The 19703-nt window shown below is 39.6% G+C and overlaps 1 protein-coding gene across 3 annotated transcripts in view; it reads left to right on the top strand.

Annotated features, from left to right (window-relative positions):
- WDR37 (WD repeat domain 37) overlaps positions 1 to 17497 on the top strand; it is a 39486-nt gene extending 21989 nt beyond the window's left edge. For 2 of the 3 annotated variants that reach the window (XM_072330164.1, XM_072330163.1), the window contains exons 9-14: positions 549 to 625; positions 1924 to 2161; positions 2629 to 2770; positions 12108 to 12242; positions 12398 to 12512; positions 13977 to 17144. In XM_072330164.1, coding sequence (XP_072186265.1) covers positions 549 to 625; positions 1924 to 2161; positions 2629 to 2770; positions 12108 to 12242; positions 12398 to 12512; positions 13977 to 14108 — 839 coding nt within the window. In that variant the 3' untranslated portion in view covers positions 14109 to 17144. Of the gene's footprint in view, positions 1 to 548; positions 626 to 1923; positions 2162 to 2628; positions 2771 to 12107; positions 12243 to 12397; positions 12513 to 13976 lie in introns of all 3 variants that reach the window. The other variant, XM_072330162.1, reaches the window with a different exon arrangement.
- Positions 17498 to 19703: the final 2206 nt, after the last annotated feature.

Here is a 19703-nt window from a genome sequence, read left to right as displayed (position 1 = left end):
TGGCCACCTGGGCACACTGTCGGCTCATGTTCAGCCGTGCATCAATCAGTACCCCCAGGTCCATTTCCTCCACACAGTCCTCCAGCCACTCCGCCCCAAGCCTTTCTCATATAAATGGGCTAGTAACATTTAAAAGAAGAAATCATTGAATGAAGAGAAACTTCAGCATATTTGGAAAATAGCATATGAAAGATGGCACTTGTATGAAATACTTTCTTCAAATCCAATTTATTAGAAAAGCAGTAATATTGGTGTTCTGATTTGTAGGATTTAAGCAGATAGTTTTACTGCAGGAATGATTAATTTAGTAGCTACTTACATTTTTTACAAGCATTTTGTTGTCATCTGTATTGGAGGCAGGGAAGTAACCATTTCATTAACACTGAGACTTGCTTACCTAAAAGGTTGTAACAGTGTCTGTTAAAAAGGTGCTATGCAGACAGTTCTGCCAAATATGTAACATGAAAGCCTGTTTTGATTGTTCATGGAAATTTAATCAGTGCTCCCTCTCTCTCTTCCCCTCAATTTCTTTTTGCTTTCTTGTGCAGCATCTGGAGACCAGACAGCTCACATCTGGAGATACATAGTACAGTTGCCTACACCTCAGCCAACTGCAGACTGCAATGTAAGCAATCAACTCGCTGCAACTAAACAAATTGCACAGCAATTTCATTGGGTATGGGTGTTATAGTAGTGCTGAGCATTATGTTTATACGTAATTAAAAATTACATGATTTCAGGATTGCAGAAGGTGGGGGTTTAAGGTTTTATTTGAACGTGTATATTTCTGTATCTTGCAAAAAAAAAATGTAATTCCTTTCATGTTTCTGAAGAAACCATGATGCTCAAGTACCTTAACTGACTTTTTTCAAAGTAATAAGCATATAAGGAAATGAAGTGGCAAATGCTGTTTTTCCATGCGAACTAAAATCATAAAAAATAATAAAATTATTTCTAAACTGGTTAAGTTCTTGTGGCTTACCTTACTGAGGTATTTGAATGAACTGTAGTTGCTATGAATTCAAAACTGATGGTAAAGTTGTGTATCTTTGACATTTCCTTGATTGTATATTTAAATATGATTTCTAATTGACCTTTGCCAGCATTAATTACAGTCTGACATTGCTGACTGAAAAGAAGCCTGTGGATAACATTTACTGGCTGGCAAATGCTGTTTGTGGCCGTTCCTAAGTTGTGAAGACAGATGTAGTTTGTAGCATGAGCTTCTCAGTAAACAAAGTAGGGACAAGAACTGGCTACGTAATATGAAATGCATGGGTAGATTTCTGCATGGCAAATGTTAGATTCAGATGAGTTGATTTGGAATTTCTATTTTGAAAGTGTTACCTTTTCCCATCCAAATACAGTGAAAGAGGAGTGCATTTCTCTTGCGTAAGTAATGTAACGTTCAGAGATCAATGCCTTTCTTTTGTATCCAGTTTACATGGCATCGTGCAGTTCTGATTTAAGGACCGAAAGACAATGTCATGATACTGATCCGATAAAGACATGACTCTGAATATGATTGTCTTCCCGAAGATTAAGACTCATGCCCTGTTAGATGCTTCTGATCTTTAAAAACATAAAGGGAAAAGTCTATTGATAATATGCATGGGAGTGAATCTCATGGGTAATATAGTGAGAGGAATTACAGAAGAAGCTTTCCAGACTGTATGTTGGACAGATATTTAAACAGTTCAGTAGAGATTTAAAAATGAAGAAGTTATTAAAAATTCATTTGATTCAACTGTCTTTTCCCTTCAACTATGATTTTGATAGTAGGTACTTAAATAGATAAGGTTCTGCAGAGTTAAGCTTCCCACATTCACATTACATGGAGTAGAAAGCATTTACACTGTAAAACATAACTTAGAGACATTCTTTTCCATTTGTTTTTGTTCTTTTTCCTCTTGAATTTTATAGCAAGCGTCTGGAGAAGATGAATTTGAGTTCTCAGATAAAGATGAACCTGATGGAGATGGAGATGGTTCTAGTGATTGCCCCACTGTCAGAGCCCCATTAACTTCACTCAAAAGCCATCAAGGAGTGGTCATAGCAGCTGACTGGCTTGTTGGGGGGAAGCAAGCAGTGACGGCTTCATGGGATAGGACAGCAAACCTGTATGATGTAGAGACTTCTGAATTAGTCCATTCTCTTACAGGTATTTCTTCACTCAAACAAGGTATAATTGGTGGTTTATTTTTATGGGGATTCCTTACTGTGAAATTTATTTCTCTGGAGTATGGTGTGAGTGTGTACAACACGTTGCTGCTTGGTGTTGCAGTGGTTTCTAAAATTCCAGCCATGTAAATCCCCTGAGCATGAATTTGGGGTTTAAACTGAATGTAGCCAGATTTTAATTCTTGTGAAATACTTCTGTTGTCTTCACAGTTTATTGAGTAGCAGAAACCTGTTGTTATTTACTAATCACGTAAAATGAGTAGTACTTTTTTGGTTTTGTTTCAAGTATAGTTCTAAACTTTACATCAACAGAAGCATCAGAATTTGAAATGATTAACGCTCTTTTACTGATAGTCTAAAAGAGGTTATCAGCGTTCCATTCCAAGCATATGTGGAAATGAAAAGTCTTATTTTCATTACCTTATATGTTCTCATCTGTGATTGTAGGGCATGACCAAGAGCTGACACATTGTTGTACGCATCCCACCCAGCGTCTTGTGGTGACGTCATCACGTGATACAACTTTCCGTCTGTGGGATTTCAGAGATCCTTCTATCCATTCTGTGAATGTCTTTCAGGGCCACACAGAGTAAGCAACAGTTTCTTCAATTTCTTTTTAATATTTACTTTTGTTTTTTTACAAGTTATAAATATACTTGGTTGCTAATATGGACAAAACTATGTTCTCTTTTTGAGTTACTAAGTTAACTTCCCTACTTTGTAAGACCCACTTTCACAGACCAGATGAGCTGTGGTCAAAAAACTGTATGTGAGCCATCAGTGTGTGCTTGCAGCCCAAAAAGTCAAGTTTACCCTTGGCTGTATCACTAGGGTAGTGGCTAGCTGGGGGGGAGGAGGTGGTTGCTCCCCTTTGTTCTGCACCTGTGAGGCCACATCTGGAGCACTGGGGCTCCCAACATAAGAAAGATGCAGAGAGATGCAGAGCTGTTGGATTGGGTCCAGAGGAGGGCCATACTGGTGACTAGAGGAGCTAGAGCGCCTATCTTATGAAGCAAGGTTGAAGGAACTGGGCTTGTTTAGCTTGGAGAAGAGACCTCACTGTGGCCTTCCAGTATTTGAAGGGAGCTTACAAGTGGGTGGGGGACTGTCTTTTTACATGGTCTGGTAGATGATGGCTGGGAGTGTGGATCTGCCTGGGGGTAGCGAGGCCCTACAGAGGGATCTGGACAGGCTGGAGAGCTGGGCTGAAGCCAATGGAATGAGGTTTAACAAGGCCAAATGCCGAGTCCTGCACTTCGGCCACAACAACCCCAGGCAGCGCTATAGGCTTGGGGCGGAGTGGCTGGAGGACTGTGTGGAGGAAATGGACCTGGGGGTACTGATTGATGCACGGCTGAACATGAGCCGACAGTGTGCCCGGGTGGCCAAGAAGGCCAACGGCATCCTGGCTTGTATCAAGAATGGTGTGCTGAGCAGGACTAAGGAAGTCATCCTGCCCCTGTACTCGGCATTGGTGAGGCCTCACCTCGAGTACTGTGTCCAGTTTTGGGCACCTCAGCACAAGAAGGACATGGAGGTACTGGAGCAGGTCCAGAGAAGGGCAACGAGGCTCGTGAAGGGCTTGGAGAATCAGCCCTATGAGGAGAGGCTAAGGAAGCTGGGGCTGTTTAGTCTGAGGAAGAGGAGACTGAGGGGAGACCTTATTGCCGTCTTCCAGTACCTGAAAGGTTCTTACAGTGAGAGTGGGGCAGGTCTCTTCTCACTAGTGACAAGTGACAGGACGAGGGGAAATGGCCTCAAGTTGCGCCAGGGCAAGTTTAGGTTGGATATTAGGAAGAACTTCTTTACAGAAAGGGTGGTTAGGTACTGGAATGGGCTCCCCAGGGAGGTGGTTGAATCGCCATCCCTGGATGTGTTTAAGAGCTGTTTGGATGTGGTACTCAGGGATATGATTTAGCAGAGGTTGGTTTTTTTTTTTTTTGTTTTTTTTTTTTTTTTTTTTTTTCTTAGAGATGGGGTACTGGTTAGGCTGCGGTTGGACTTGATGATCTTCAAGGTCTTTTCCAACCTGGATAATTCTATGATTCTATGATTCTATGATAGGACAAGGGGGAATGGCTTTAAACTAAAAGAGGGGAGACTTAGATAGGTGGTAGGATGAAATTCTTCAGAGGGTGGTGGCGCAGTGGAATAGGCTACCCCATCCCTGGAGGTGTTTAAGGCCAGGCTGGATGCAGCCCTGGGCAGCCTGAGCTGGTGGGTGGCAGTCCTACCCACAACAGGATTTGGAACTCAGTCTTTAAGGTCCCTTCCAGCCCAAACTGCCCTGTGACCTCCGGAGGTCCCTTCTGACCTTAACTGCTCTGTGGTGACAGTGTTTGATCAGCGGTATTACAGCAGTACCCCTAATCTACAGGCATAACTAATAAAAATAAATAAATCAACAAGCCATCCTCATACCTTAAATCACTTTTCTTTATAAATTTTATAAAGATATAACATATAAGTAATATCACACCATCAGCTATAGGTGCTGTCTTGAAAACCAAGTACTGTTATGTAATGTTTCAAAGAGAACAATTAGGAGTTTTCTCTGAAAATCAGATTTTTTCACATATTCAGTTGAGGTTGTTGCTGCCTTTTTGTTCTGATCTGAGATCCAAACCGTCATCGAATGTGAGCAATGCACAGTGGCTCAGAATTGAAGTTTCATCCCTTTGTGCTGCACTTGATGCTGCAGCTTGCTTCTCTCTTGGATGCTGTAAAATGCTTCTGTTGGGCGTGAGTGCTTCTCAGCGCACTCAGTGCGCTCAGCATCTCACAGTGTGAAATGGAAAAGCAGTTTGTACTGAATATTTTAGTATCTGTGGAGCCTGTGAGCAGAGGCAGCAGACCTGTCAGCAGATGGCACCACAGCTCTGCCACGACTGCCAGACTGGGTGTCCGCTGCTCCAGCTCACAGCTTCCAAAAATCTTCTCATTTAAAGAGGCTGGGAGCTTCAGCCTCTGAAGTCAGGTGAAAGCCTACCACCCTACCACTTCTGGCTCTTAGGACTTGGCATCAGGCACGTGATTCCTGGTTCCAAGAACAATTTTTAGTTTTGAAAATCAGAGAGAAAACCAACACTTCAAACCTGATCAGATTTTTTTGTTTTCACTGCCATTTTATGCTTTGTGTCTGTTTTCTTATTAGAGGTGTAGGTGGACAGTGTAATTTCACATTCCTTCCTTAGTAGCTATAATGAATTAGATTTAAGATCTAGTCAAAATGGCACATGATTTATTAGAATATAATGCAATGATACTGATGTTGAGAGGCTAAGAGACTTACATGGAGAGTATGATTTTATAAAGCTAATTGGCTTAAAAAATGATAAACAATTACTGTGTGCTGCCTTGTGCAATGCAGTGATATTCTCTCAAAATAAGTGTGTGTGTGCCAGTGAATGTGGGACTTTTTGTATTTAAAGTAAACGAACTAAGAAATTACCTGTTATTTTGGTATTCTGAGCACATTCACTCTATTAAAATCAGGCTGTTTCTTGTGGTTTACTGCTGTCACAGTTCTGCTATAGTCCCGGAAAAGAAATCATCCTCCAGCAAAGGCAGAAGGAGTCTGTTGTGACCACCACACCTGTGTTGGCCTTTTTACACTGATGCCTATTTTGAATTAGTTGTAGTAGACTTGACTGATTGCATGTCAGGCTCTTCTAGTGATAATGATTTTCATTAACTTAGCCCTTGGTAAAACCTGTATGTTGCTCATTCCAGTGTTTAACCTCCCTGTTAAACTTTTTGTGCTTTCCTAGTTGGACTCACTTCAATTTCTGGCGACTGGTTTTTATCTTGCCTTTTTAATATTAAAAATGCTTTGTTTCCTGCATTAGTGGATATTTAGGTGATGATAAGTTTTGTTTCTTTATTTATTTTATAAAACAAAGCATGTTTTCCAATATATTTTGACATTTACTCATCCACAGGCCAAGTCAGTACCTGAATAGTACTTCTGTACTTTAAGCCTGCCTTCAGCTGAGTCTCTAAAGGGCATCCAGGTCTTCTTTTGAAGATCTGTAAACTTTGTTGACCTTTTTCCTGTGTATGACTGCTTCAGTTCCTAACTTGTGTCGCATTTTATTTTAGGTTAGATACACCTCCAGTTTGTCTCGCTTATTATTTCCTACGGGTTTAAGAATAATGAATTGGTGTGGAAATGACACTAATTTTTAATTAAATATTTTTTTCTCTGCATTTTGTGTGTGCACCACAAGAAACATGGATTCCTAGTACTGTTAGTCCCCAGTTGCATCCATCTATGGGATATCTTACAGAACCCTGGGAAAAGCTTACGTTGCCTCTTCAACTTTTTATCTTCTACATTCTATGTTTGCTGGAAAATCTGAGTTAAAAAGATGCGTCTCTGATGCGTCTTAGTGAAATGAATGTGTAACTGCATGCAGTTTTTTAATGTGCAAGTTCTGCACCTTTGACTAAAGTCTGTGTGGTGAGAAGGAAGTATTTGCGGGCTTGTTATGACAAGCAAAATGTCACCAGTTTGCTGCTCTCGGTGGAGTTCAACCAGTTTAAACATTGGTTAATACTCCAGCTCTTACTTTAGCTGTTCATGCCATCAGTGATACTTTACCTCCCATTTTGTCTGCTGCTCCTAATCATTCCCCATGTGTAGGTTTCAGTTTAGCTTCTGTAGGAAGTGCAGAATTTCCCTGTTATATTTTTCATCTTTCTCCCAAACCCTTCTGATTAACTACATAATTCTTCTGTGATTTTAGTGGTACTGGTACTGCCTTGTTCTGTTTCCTCCTAAAAATTGTTTCATTAGGCTGTCATTTCCATGTGCATATAAAGGCATCATGACTTGAGATTACTAGACAGTAATTGGTAGTATTCAACTTAGCACATTGATGAGAAAAAGACCTGTAGTCTTCCCTATGAGGGAAGGCATCGAAATATGAGTTTATGGAGTTGATATCAGATTTTGTAGTTTCTGTTTTTTTTTTAATGAGGAAAAGTAGACTGCTTCTGGTTTTGAAATGTTTTTTCATCATTATTTTAAGAGAATAGCGAAAAAGCTGATGACTTTTAATTGCTATGTCCTATAAAAGAGATGTGCATAGCATTGTGGTGAGAATGAGTTGCAAGGAGGTTTTCCTATAGGAAATAGTAAAGAGTTTTAAGTAACTGATCTCATCTTAGCAAGTTCTCTGCTAGTTAACCAGTGGTATGCCCTCGTTAAGCTAGAAGAGTGAGTGCTTAAAATTAAAAGCTCTGTAGCTAAAATAAGAAAATCCATTACATGTTTTATGTTAGGGGATTGGATATGTAACATATGAAGTTTGAATGCACTTCATGGTAGGCATTGCAGTCACTTCAAAGAAAGATGCGAGCAGTAAATCCTGGAGAATCTTAACTTCATTTATGAATGGATACTCTAAAAAGTGCTGTGTGTGTATGTATACATATCTGTATCTATCTATCTATATTTTTAATTGGCCCACATAAGAGTGTGGCCAAAGGCCTTTTCTTTGTATCCTATTCAGTGGAGTATAACACTTTAATAGTGTTTTGTTGTTTTAAAGCTTACATAACATATGCAGCAATACTGCAGGGATAAACTAACCTTTCTTATTCCATCCTAAAGGTAATGGAATTGATTTTAAATACACCATAACCAATCTGCTAACTTGCCATTGAGTAATTCTCATAAAAGCTAGTGATTGGTTTTCAATACTGCATCATTTTATTATTTTAAGACAGCTAGAAAGAAAAGGAGATATTTGTTGCTTTCTCTGATTGTCATGAAACACGTATCTCTGGAATAGGCGTTGTTGATTTAGATGCTAGAAAATGACATTTCTGTGCTATCCATGGTCTCTGAATTCCCACCTTCTCTATGTTAATTTTTTTCATGGCTTGTTCTTAGCCTTCCTCAAGTTGGAGGAAAAAGCTCTGCTTAAATTTGGAGATAAACTCAGAAACAGGGAATTGTATGTGTGGGTCTTCTGGGCATTGAGTTCCTTCAGCACTCCTAAAACCTAATGGTACACTCAAATGTGGAGATACTGGTGTGTTCCTCACACGGTACTTACATGGCCAGGGCAGCAGTCCTTTTGGATGGGCATCTGTTGTCCATACGTGAAGGTTTTAAACCCAGTTCCTGGCTTCCCCTCGGGCTGCTCTGTGTAAGGATGTGCTTTGTTCCCCTAATAGAATATTAACTCTTCTCTCCCAAATAGCTCTTTCTTTAGGTTTAGTTCCCGAATGTTACCACTTAAAATACAAGACCCATATTTGAGCACTCAAATGTTGTTTAACTATGATTTGGTGTACATATTTATCTGAAAGCTTTCTTTTAGCTCATTTCCTCCAGAATTTAGTCCCTCGTGCCTGTTAGCGCTCATGAACTTAGTCCCATGTGCCCGTTAGTTCTGCTGCCAGGAAAACGTGTTCTCTTCAAGTATTCAGCTGTAAATCCCAGTATGGGTTGCAAATCAAAATGGAAACAGCAGTGTTAACTTTGTTTTTTTTTTTGATGCATTGCCAGTAAGTGTTCTGCATCAGCATTTCATGGTCCAACATTTTCAACATCATTTTTTTTTTTTTTCCTCCCTGTGTGTGAAATTTCAGCAGATTGTTATGCAAAACAGTTTTGTGTCTCAGTATGACTGGGGAGACAGCTGTTCGGCCTAATGAGGAGTGCTAGCACTACAGTATTTCTGTTGATTGAGACCCACGGAGGGAGCAGAATGTTCGAGGCCGGGCAGCGGTGTGTGGTGAGGAAGTGCCACGCTGTCAGCTGGAAGTACACGCTCGGCTGCTCCCTACGACAAGATAAATGAGTTTTGCTGGGGTTTGGCAGAGGCTGAAGCTTTTCTGGAGAATAGTTGTAGCACACCCAACTCCTCGTGGGACCCATGGTTTGAAGTGTCATAAGACTGCTGCTTTTTTGCCAGCTCTTTCTTTTTTTTTTTCCTTCCCACTGGCCTATGATACTTGTCATCTTTTTGATTTATTAAAAACCTAATGTCTTCTGGCATTCCCTTAACAAGGTTTGATGATCTTTTGTTGACACTTCTTATTAATTTAGCCAAGGAGATGTTAATCACAGGTTTAGGTTTAGTTAGAACAAATTGAAGATTACTATTGATGGAAAGTAAAAAATAGCCAAGTGGAAATGCAGATCGATTTCTTTTAATGTTTTGATGTGGTTGGAGTTCGGGAGGCAATACTTCTGAAAGGTTTTTGGTATACTGGCTGCTCTGCCAACTTTGCTTTGCTTGCTTCTCAGGAAGCAGGATTTCTTGTTGCTGTTTTGCAGTAAAAAGGGCTTTTATATCTAGTCTTTGAATTCAGAGCTTTTTTTACAAGAAAGGCTATTTCTGTAGTCACTTGTGCTTGCAAAACAGTGCATATCCTAGTCTGCGGTGCCTTTCAGTGATGAATTTTGGGGTGGTAGACAGCGGATAAATACTGCTAAAAACACTTAGAAGGATGTCATGGTAAACCGCAAGGCAGTCTTCCTTTTCATGGAACCATAGAATGGTTCGGGTTGGAAGGGACCGTTAATATCACGTAGCTCCAACCCCCTGCTATAGGCAGGGATGTCTCCCACCAGACCAGGGTGCTGACAGCCCCATCCAGCCTGGCCTTGAATGCTTCCAGGGAGGGGATATCCCCAACCTTGCTGGACAACCTGTTCAAGTGTTTCACCACCCTCACAGTGAAGAATTTCTTCCTGATATCTAGTCTAAATCTACACTTTTCCAATTTAAAGCCATTTTCCCTTGTCCTGTCACTACATGCCCTTATCAGAAGTCCCTCCCCAGCTTTCCTTTAGGCTGCCCTCTTCAGGTACTGGAAGGCTGCTATGAGTCCCCCAGGCCTTCTCCATGCTGAAGAACTCCAGCTCTCTCAGCCTGTCCTCACAGAGGAGGTGCTCCAAACCTCTGATTGTCTTTGAAGCCCTCTTCTGGACCTGCTCCAACAGCTCTATGCCCTTCTTTTGCCTTTCTGTCCTTTACCTGGTCATTAGAGTGCTACAGGGGGAGCTTCACTGCTCTTCTGTTTTACAGACTTTTTCCTGATGTGCCTAGTAGCATCTGTATGAATAGTTAAACTGAAAGTAGTACAGACAAAGATTCTGTTTTATTTTGAAAATCATTTTCTTTTGACAGGAGCAGAAAGGATTGAGCTAATCTAGGGCTGACGTTCTGTTTGCATGGCAATGGCTTTGACTGTTTTCATTTGAAAGATGATAAATCTAAGAAAGAGAGAACTTTATGTGGTCAAAAAGACTTAACTATGTTTGACAGTGATAAGTGATAAAGGAGAACCAATATGAGATCAAAGAAGCTGGAAAACTGTTTAAAGTTGTGGAAAAAAGCATCCAAAATTGGAGGGTTATTTTAAGACATTTTCAGAACATATTCCAGCTATAATTGGAATAAAATGTATGATGGGAAAACAGATCATATCTGTGTGTTGGTAGCAGAATACTAAAATACTGTGTATTCACTCACCTGGAGCCTTTCTATGACTTGAATTCTTCATACTGTCATGTATAAGGAGGTTTTACAGTGTGTGCAAAGTACACAGATTTAATAGTCAGTGTGAAACTTCTGGACCTTATTTCAGATCTGTTGCAGCAATGTCGAGGCATGAAATGTTTTTTTTTTTTTTTTTGAGGTATTTTGCAGCTCGTGTGAAGAACTTGTAAGGAAATAAATGAAGAAAATTAGTAAGATTTGTGGTGGTTAGGCAAGCAGAAATCAAGTTGTGTGCAAAGAACGTTCAAACTCTAGTCTGCAGTAACTTGACTGTGTGAATGAGTTCTCTTCCCAAATGTGAAAGTGCCTATTGAAAGACTCATCTACTGTGGCCTTCATGTATCTTTTGGCTTTTTGACTTTTGGTTCACGAAACCCATAAGATTAGGTGAAGACCTCTTGATTCTTATTATAATCATCTTTCTGATAGCTTGGCTGCACTCTAATAATGTATTAGGAAACTTGGTGTCATGAGTAAAGTGGACCTTCATCCTAATTAAAACTTAATTTGGTGTCAATTTAAATTAAGAGGCTCGCGTAAACTGGTCCGTTGTGACCTGGCTAATGCTAATCTCAATCAGCAGCTTGGACAGGACATGAATTCAAATTTCTGCAGAACAACCAAATGACAGTAACGACTGACAACTTAAATTAATACTACTAAATTCTAAGAAATTGATAAGCGTGACCCCAGTTACATGATAGGTCATTGAGTCAGATCTGTAGGAACAGAGTTTAGAAGCCTTCCCTAATGATTTTAGGCACAGATGAAAATGCTTTGCTAGTGCACTCTTAAGGACAGAAAATAACTGGTTTTCATTTGAGAATCCGCATAGTATTTAACCGGAAATAGTACAAAGGTGCTATTTGCTTACTATGAAAAAATAGGTAACAGATGTAGAAAAGAAGTCATGAGAATTTTTCAGTTTCTTGGTTATTACTACTTGCCATTAGTCTTACTTGACTGTCAGAACTAAGATACTTGTAAAATAGGGATTACAATGAGCATTTGAAATTATTAGACTGCAATAGCTGCTGCTAGCAGAGTTATTCTGGAAACTCTGTGTTTGTGTGTAATGCCATGTTTAGATTTACAAAATAGTGTTGGTTACAGTCTCGCGTGGGGAAGTGTTCTGTTGGGTGCCGGTGATTCAGTTGTGGTGGGTGTCTGACGTTCATATTAATACAGAACTTCAAAAGTGGATTAAGGCTTAATGAGCTAAGCGTTTCCTGCCCCATTAGGATAAATGGAATATGAGAAGTGCTTCCAGACTGACTCTCCACGGAAGGAGAAAAACAAGCTGTACAGTCTAATGGAAACACAGGAACAGAAACTTTGAATCACTTGCTAGTTTAATAACAAACCTCAGTCTGACAGTTTTCTTTTTCACTCCTAATTGTTTAGCACTGTGACATCTGCAGTTTTCACTGTGGGAGACAATGTTGTTTCTGGTAGTGATGACCGCACCGTAAAAGTTTGGGATTTGAAAAACATGAGGTCTCCTATTGCAACCATTCGTACAGATTCTGCAGTAAATAGGTAAGCAGACCTTCAAATTACTGTTTTCTTAATTAAGAGAAATTTAGTTTTAGTCACTGTAACTAGAACTGTGTAGTGAGATTCATGAGATTTTGGAAAAGGTCTGAAGTGATTTAATAAACTAGAGCCCACTATTTTTTTTCTCTCCTGCACAGGATTAACGTATGTGTTGGCCAAAGAATCATCGCCCTTCCGCACGACAACCGGCAGGTTCGGTTATTTGACATGTCAGGAGTGCGGTTAGCACGCCTCCCTCGCAGTAATAGACAGGTAATGGAGTTTTTATACCCTTAAAGTATGTCTGTTCTTCTCTTTATACAGGGATAAAAATAAGGTTTGATGTCTCTAGTGCAGAAGCTGAAGAAATGCTGAAAGACGTTTGTCTGTACATATAGGCTGTAATTGAAAATGACCAACGTGCAAAGAAGTGATGTATTTTAGGGTTTTTTCCTTGGCATTTCAAAGGGTGTTTGAACTGAGTTTCATCACGTTTTTCCCCTTGTGCCAGTGGTAGTAATGTCTGCCTTCTGTGTGAAATAGGGAAAGTGTTTTAAATGTGTTATCCCATCTTGGTGTGAATCCTGTAAAAAAAGTGACTGATTTTGCTTTTTTTTTCCCCTCAATTCTTCTTTGTTGAATTTGTTATATAAAAGAAATATAAAAGGAAAAAAAAGGAAGTTGATTCTCGAAGCTCTTCTTTTGAGAATCTTTCTTTTTTCCACATGATAATGCAAATCGTTTCTTGATACTTGATAACAAGAACTACAATGTCCTTCCTGTATTCAAAGTTTTGTGCATTTGAGGTGCTTGCCATTCCAAATAACTCTACTAATGGAGCAAGTTAGACTAAGTGAAATCAGTTCCCCTATGCCACTTAAAGGGTCCTTTTTATAAACTTTTTTTTGACTTCAGTTGTCTGACACATTTCATATATCTCATAAACAGCATGTTTAACCATATGAAAGATAGGGTTTCTGACTGTCCTATATTGCTTACAGCTTTATGGACATCATGCATGTATGTGGGTACAGTTGACAGAATATACCATAGGGTTTTAAGAGCTGTTAAGTGTTTACCTGTTGTTTATTCTTGATACTGTGATTTTTTGGTTTTTTTTTCTTTATTTTTCATTAGTATTTATTAAAGCTGACACTACAGAAATGGAAGTTTTTTATTTATTTGTTTTACGTGAGCGCGTGTCAGAATCCTCCTTGGGGTATTCTTCTTGCTATTGAACTTGAGCAATACACAGGGCATTGTTTTTGCTCAGTAGGACATTCCTCCTGCTGTACTGTTATCCTTTCTGAATTACAGACATGATTGACAGAAAGAAAAATCAACACTTCATCTTACAGGTTCATAAGACAGTCGTTGCCAGCAAGTAGTTTCTAGTTTTAAAGTTGCTTTTGTAAGTGAGAGTGCAAAAATCAAAATTCAGTTTGCTTTTGTAAATAAAATGCCAATTAGAGAGCAGACATGCTGTGAAAGACTCAAGTTTTGGTACTCCTGTTTGTTTGCTCCTGTCTTTTTGGACCCATTGCATCATTAAGCAATCTCATTATCATAAAGATTTTACCTCACAGATGAAGATAACTATGATCTTGAGGATTCTCTAATTCCATTAATAAAATGGTAGAGCCTTAGCAAGTTTCCATTTTGACTCCTGCCAACTTGTCAATGCAGAAGCTTTCAGAAACGTATTAAGTAATACTGACATCTCCTCACCTGTCATAGGGCCACAGAAGAATGGTGTGCTGCTCAGCCTGGAGTGAGGACCATCCGATATGTAACCTCTTCACCTGTGGATTTGATCGTCAGGCTATTGGCTGGAACATCAATATCCCTGCTTTGTTACAAGAAAAGTGAAATGCTGGAAGAATTCTTGCATTTTATGTTGCCGTGGACTGCTGTACTTGTGCAGACTTCTCTGAATACCGGTCTGCTATTGGTCTAAAAGCTGTTCCTTAAATGGAGACTTCAGCAGATGTTGTTCTTGTTACCACATTGTGCACAGTTTGCATGAGTTGTACAGAAAATGTGATTTTTTTTTTTTCTTTTTTTTTTTTTTTAAAATTAGTTTGTCTTGTGTATGAACTTTTATATTTTGGCATCCACTGGTCAACATGTTCACTGTTGCATAGGGCACATAAATGTTCATAAGTTATTTAGCGTTTGATAGATAAACAGTAGGGCATTACATTTGTGACATAAATGTGAAACTTATGTAGTTAATGTAGAGAGTGTATAGCAGTCTGTTACGTTTTTCCATGATCTACATATCTGCCTTGTGTCAAAAAGAATCTGCAGGGCTAAAAGTTTGAAATGAAGTGTGACTTTCACTAGTTGTATGATTGTAAACATTTTCCCGTTTGCATCTGATTGGAACAGTTATTTTTTTAGTGCTGCAGCATAGTGCAACTTCAGCTCCATTTTCAGTCCAGTTATGGGAGAAATAGTAGACTTGAGAAGGAAAATATAAACAACTTGTAGTGATTATAGACTGCAAGGTGTATTCTGAAAGCTTTTTGTCCTTTTTCTTTGGAAAAAGGAAAATGTTCATTCTGCCCTTCTTCTATAAAAGCGATTCTAAAAATCTCATGGCATTTCACACTAGCAAAAATCCAGAATATTATGATCTAGTCAAGCAAATTTTGAAGCACTTTAGTTTATAGCTATTGTTATAAACCATTTATGAAAGTTTGACTTTACCAGTGAATGTGAGCTGACCTTTGTAAGAAGGATTGCTTCTTTTTGGTGATCTGCCCAGAAAGGATATAATTTTTTTTCTTTTTTTGTCTTTTTTTTCTTTCCTATACCTGCTATGAGGATACTTCTAAATGTGTTCACTTCCTTTTTTATTTTTCTTTATTTCCTTTATTTCTTTTATTTTTGAGCCAGCAATACAAAGTAAATTAGTACTACCTCAAAAGTGAATGTTGGTCAAGAAGCGCTGAGTCTCTCTGTAGCCTAGGGAAAAAAAACAAGCACTTTTGGTCTCTGGCTGAAGTACTATTTTTGACATGAGAGGAAAGACAATCATACTTAATGTGATCCTTAACACAATTAACACTTAAGGCTAATGGAGCAATATGATAAGTAAATGTCATCTGTTACCTTTGTGTTCTCAGCTGTGGCAAAGGGCTGCAGTGGTCTTTATACTGTTGTGAACGGGATAATTAATGTAGAATTCCCTTCTTTCTCCCAAATGATCTTAATCTGCCTTTTCTCCCCACTGCGCTCAGCCTTTTTTGCACTGGCAGTGCGGTGTTATGCCACAGCTGCTGCTTATTTAAGTAAATGCAATTGGCAGCTGACATCTTTGAAAGAACAGAAAGGCTGCTTCAGACAGACAAACACTTCTTTTTAGCTAGAGGGAGATCCTGCCCCTAACTGTCTGACATATCACACTGTAAGATGAAGGGTGAGGGTAAGCTAAGGGTATGCTGTTACAATGGGAAGGTTTATGCTGGGCTGCCATTAGATAAGTAATCAGAACTTTTTATCTCATTCTTTGGATTATATGAAGCTGTAGCTGTGCTCATGTCCTCTAAACACAGTTCAGGCTGATGTGTTAATTGGGTTCCTTGTTGACTGACATGTAAAAGCATTGGAGCGCGATGGGATGGTGAATGCATCTGAGTAGTTGTAGAGAAACCAGAGTCCTGGAATTGGTTTTGTGGAAGATCAAGGTATGTAATGGAAAATGGGTGTAATATATAGTATGAGCCATCACAGTGGCTTCATCTTAAATTCCATAGTGGTTTTTTCTTCTTTTTTTCTTGCGGTAGAAGTACTGTACAGAATTGTACTGAAGCAGTCTTAAAACACCAGAACTAGTGAGGCTGAGGAAAGTGGCTGCAGAGCTTTGAGTCTTCTGATAACAAGGGTTAAAGATGGTGTCAGTGTTTCTTTTCTTTTTTTTTTTTTCTTTATTTTTTTTTTTTCTCGAATTTTAGCCATTTGATGTTGACAGATTGTATTCCTTGAGGAAAAAGAAAGGCTCACGTTTTCTTTCTGTTGATAGTGAAGGGAACTTTATGCTGGTTGGTGCTGCTTAACAAAGAGAGAAGCTTCTCTCCAGTCAGCAGAGCTCGTGTGTAACATCTTGAGCGATGGCCAGCCTTCAGTGATAGGTGAGGGAGAGGGGGTGGCTGCTCTTGGTCGTCCTGCTAGCCTGAATTGGCTGCTTAAACATACAGATATAAAACAATATACAGATGTAAAACAGGACCATGAGACTCAATGCAGTTTGATAATCATTGCTACAAACTTTTTATATCACCAGAGGGACAGACCTCTGGCACCAGGAACGAGATGAATCATATGCATTCATTTTGGAAAAATATCAAACAAGGTGCTACAGCCACGTTCTTATGAGCAGGCAAATACTCGATCAGCTGGATATACTGAACTTATCTCAGTTTTATATACTGTACTGAAGAGTAAACCCAAGCTTCCATTTCCCTTGAAGCAAATCACACGTAAGCAGTGGCAGTAAACGCTACTTCACTGATTGAATACGTGGGAAACATTTCATAGCTTTGGATGTTGTAGAGAGAGCTTTTTCAGCATTGAACAATGTCCAGCATTTCATAAAATGGAGAGGAGCTGCAGTTACAGTTTCAGTACTGTGCAGAATATTCAGAACTTCACAGGAAGTTCATCACTGGGCAGAGTCAGGCTTTTATGTCTTTCAAATAATGCACATCAGTTTTCACAAGCTTTGCGTGTACTTTTCAATCAGAAAGGTCTGGGGTGCAGCATCTTATTTGTTGCCTAAGTCTGTGAAAACCATCTTTTTGGAAAAAGAATTTATAAGTTATGTGGAACCACTTTTTATTATTCTGCTAATTTGTTTATAGATGTAACGTCTTATTCTTCGTTATGATTAAAAAATGCATTAAAACATTCAACTCTTCTTTTGTTTTGCAAGTCACCGTTCTTCTGTTTTGCACTGAGGTTAATATTAATATCTCGTTAATAGTCAAATGATTTTCCTATCCGTTTTCTGCTCTCCTACTCAAAAAGTTAATTTTCAGTGCAGTGATGAGCACAGTTGTGGAAGAAAGTCAGGTAAAGCCCTGAAGTAGGACGTGCGTTTGGTCATGCTGACATAGGAAGGTGCTCAGTCTTGGTGTTTGTGCTGTTGTCTTTGGTTTTGTACGGGGTATTTGGTAAATGCATTTTGTTTGCAGATTACTGAGGTCTCCTTGTGACTTTTCACAGTATTACATAAATTGATATTTTTAATGGTCTAAAAGCTGCTATCGTTATTTCTGTAGATTGAATATTGCTTGCTTGTTGCACCCATATCCTCTGAGACAGAGCTTTGCAACACTGACCAAGCTTCTTGTTTCAGTGGGCCATGTCATCTGGTTCCAGGTGCTTGAGCGGTGTTGCCAGCCGGTACCCAAATGCAGAACACATCCGTGTGTGCCACGTTTTGAACCTTCAGATTTCTAGTCCTCTGGAAAATGACCTTTAGTGTTACTGATGATGTGGGTTATAAAGAAAAGACCAAAGTTACAAGGTGAAACAACTGACTTGGGGGCTGGATTGAGATAGAGTACCACACTTGCGTTTTATTTATTTATTTTAGTCAATTTTAATTGGGGGATTTAAATCGGAGCTCATGGCAACTGGTTTGAACAAGTGATAACTTCAAACCTTCTATCTTCTCGTGTCTTAGGCCATGTACACTTTACAAAGGCTATTTCTGTTCATTCTTTGGCTTGATGGGATTTGAAGATGAGCATACACTGATGCATAGATGTATTTCTTTCATAAACCTGTGAGTAAATAGCACGCGCAAATGAATGGCTTCAGTAGGATGTCTGCTCCAACTTGAAGAGCTGCAGAACTGCCCTTATCACGTGTCACACTGTGCTCTTGGCTGACGCAGAACTTGTATTTAATGCTCCAGTGAGACAGAAGTATGTCACTGAAAGCTTAGTCAGCCTTGAGATACTTTAATTTTTATGTAGTGTTGTTACCTTTTCTAATTCTCACAGCTCCATAATTTTGAGAAGTAATTTGCAGGTGCTTACCCAGAAATCTGGTTTAATTCAGACTTTAACTCCTGGTCAACGTGTCCCACTGGCTGGGAGAGGCATTGTGCTGGAGGAGGGCAGTTTTGCAGACGTTCTGTGGTTGCTGCTCATCAGTGTCCATTTCTCAACAGGAAAGAGGTGAGGCTGGTGAGTAGGAGTGCTGCCTCACCCAAGTGCCTCAATTAGCAGCTTTGGCTCTTGGTGAAGCTTTCTGAAGTTCTAAAGGGTGGCCTAGTGCTCCGTATGGAATTAGGAATTTAAGCATTCACACTCGGTGCTAAATGGGAATGGTGCAGAGCCTCCATGTACAAAAGGAGGGAGCTGTAAGTAGAAAAGTTTTGGCTTGAACTATACTGAAGATGGAAACAGGTTTTTCTGGCTATCAGATCCCTGTGGAATGACAGCATTGCTAATTACTAAGGTGACCTGATACTACTCAAGGCCCCATTTTCAGCTGCTGATGACTGCACGATTCCACCTGCTTCCAGTGGAAGGAGAAGGGCAGGGACTGTACTTGCTGCAAACACAGGCATCCAGAGCTTGGAATGGGTACTGCTGGATGTAAAAGATCTTGGTTTTCAACCAAGCCAAAATAGAGGCATTTCCATGGAGAGATTGCAGCAGGGAGTCACCGCTCTATTTCTAGTAATTACCTTTGTCCTGGGAAAGATGAAACCAGCTCTTCCTTCACATTCTCGCTTTGTTTAGATGACAGTTTTATTTTCCTGTTATTTATTTTTAGATGATTTTTATTTTCCTGTTCATTTCTAAACCTTATCTAAGTCTGCAGTATCACCCAGATCAGCCTCGTGTGCGTAAAACCAAACCAGCATCTTTTGGTGGAACAACGCCCGTCCTCTGAGGCTGCAGTTGCTGAATACGTACTAAGGAGAGTATCCCTAAACATAACAAAGGAAAAGATCTGACACACCGCACAACAGGCAGCTTTAATCGTGTTGATAGGATGATAAAACTTGAAGGGGAGGATTAAAGCATTAGAGAGGAGGGGGAGAAATGAAGGGGAAGCAAAACTTTTCAGTGGCAGTTTAAGGACAGAGGGAACAGTGATGATACCATGATTAAGGTTGATTTTCAGTGTGGATAATTGCAGGGCGTGTTTTTGGCCTTTAGTGTTTTATGAAGCTTGTGCAAATACCTTTGCCTGAAGGCTGTCAGCAAGTGGGATGCTGCTGTCCAGCAATGCAACTCGTAGAGTGTTGGGTGCCCATTGCCCTCTGTGTAGGCTGAGGGTGGTTAGTGGTATGGAGAATCAGACTCAGATACCTCAGTAAGGAATAAGGCTCTTCAGGTACCTATTTTTGAAAAGCATACCCTGATTTTGTATGCATTTTATGTTGTTGCCAAATTAATGTACTGAGAAGTTCTTGGGCATAAATGCATGATTTAATGA

The sequence above is a fragment of the Excalfactoria chinensis genome, chromosome 2, assembly GCF_039878825.1.
Source record: "Excalfactoria chinensis isolate bCotChi1 chromosome 2, bCotChi1.hap2, whole genome shotgun sequence".
Taxonomy (NCBI): Eukaryota; Metazoa; Chordata; class Aves; order Galliformes; family Phasianidae; genus Excalfactoria; species Excalfactoria chinensis.
This window is presented reverse-complemented; position numbering and strand designations above follow the sequence as displayed.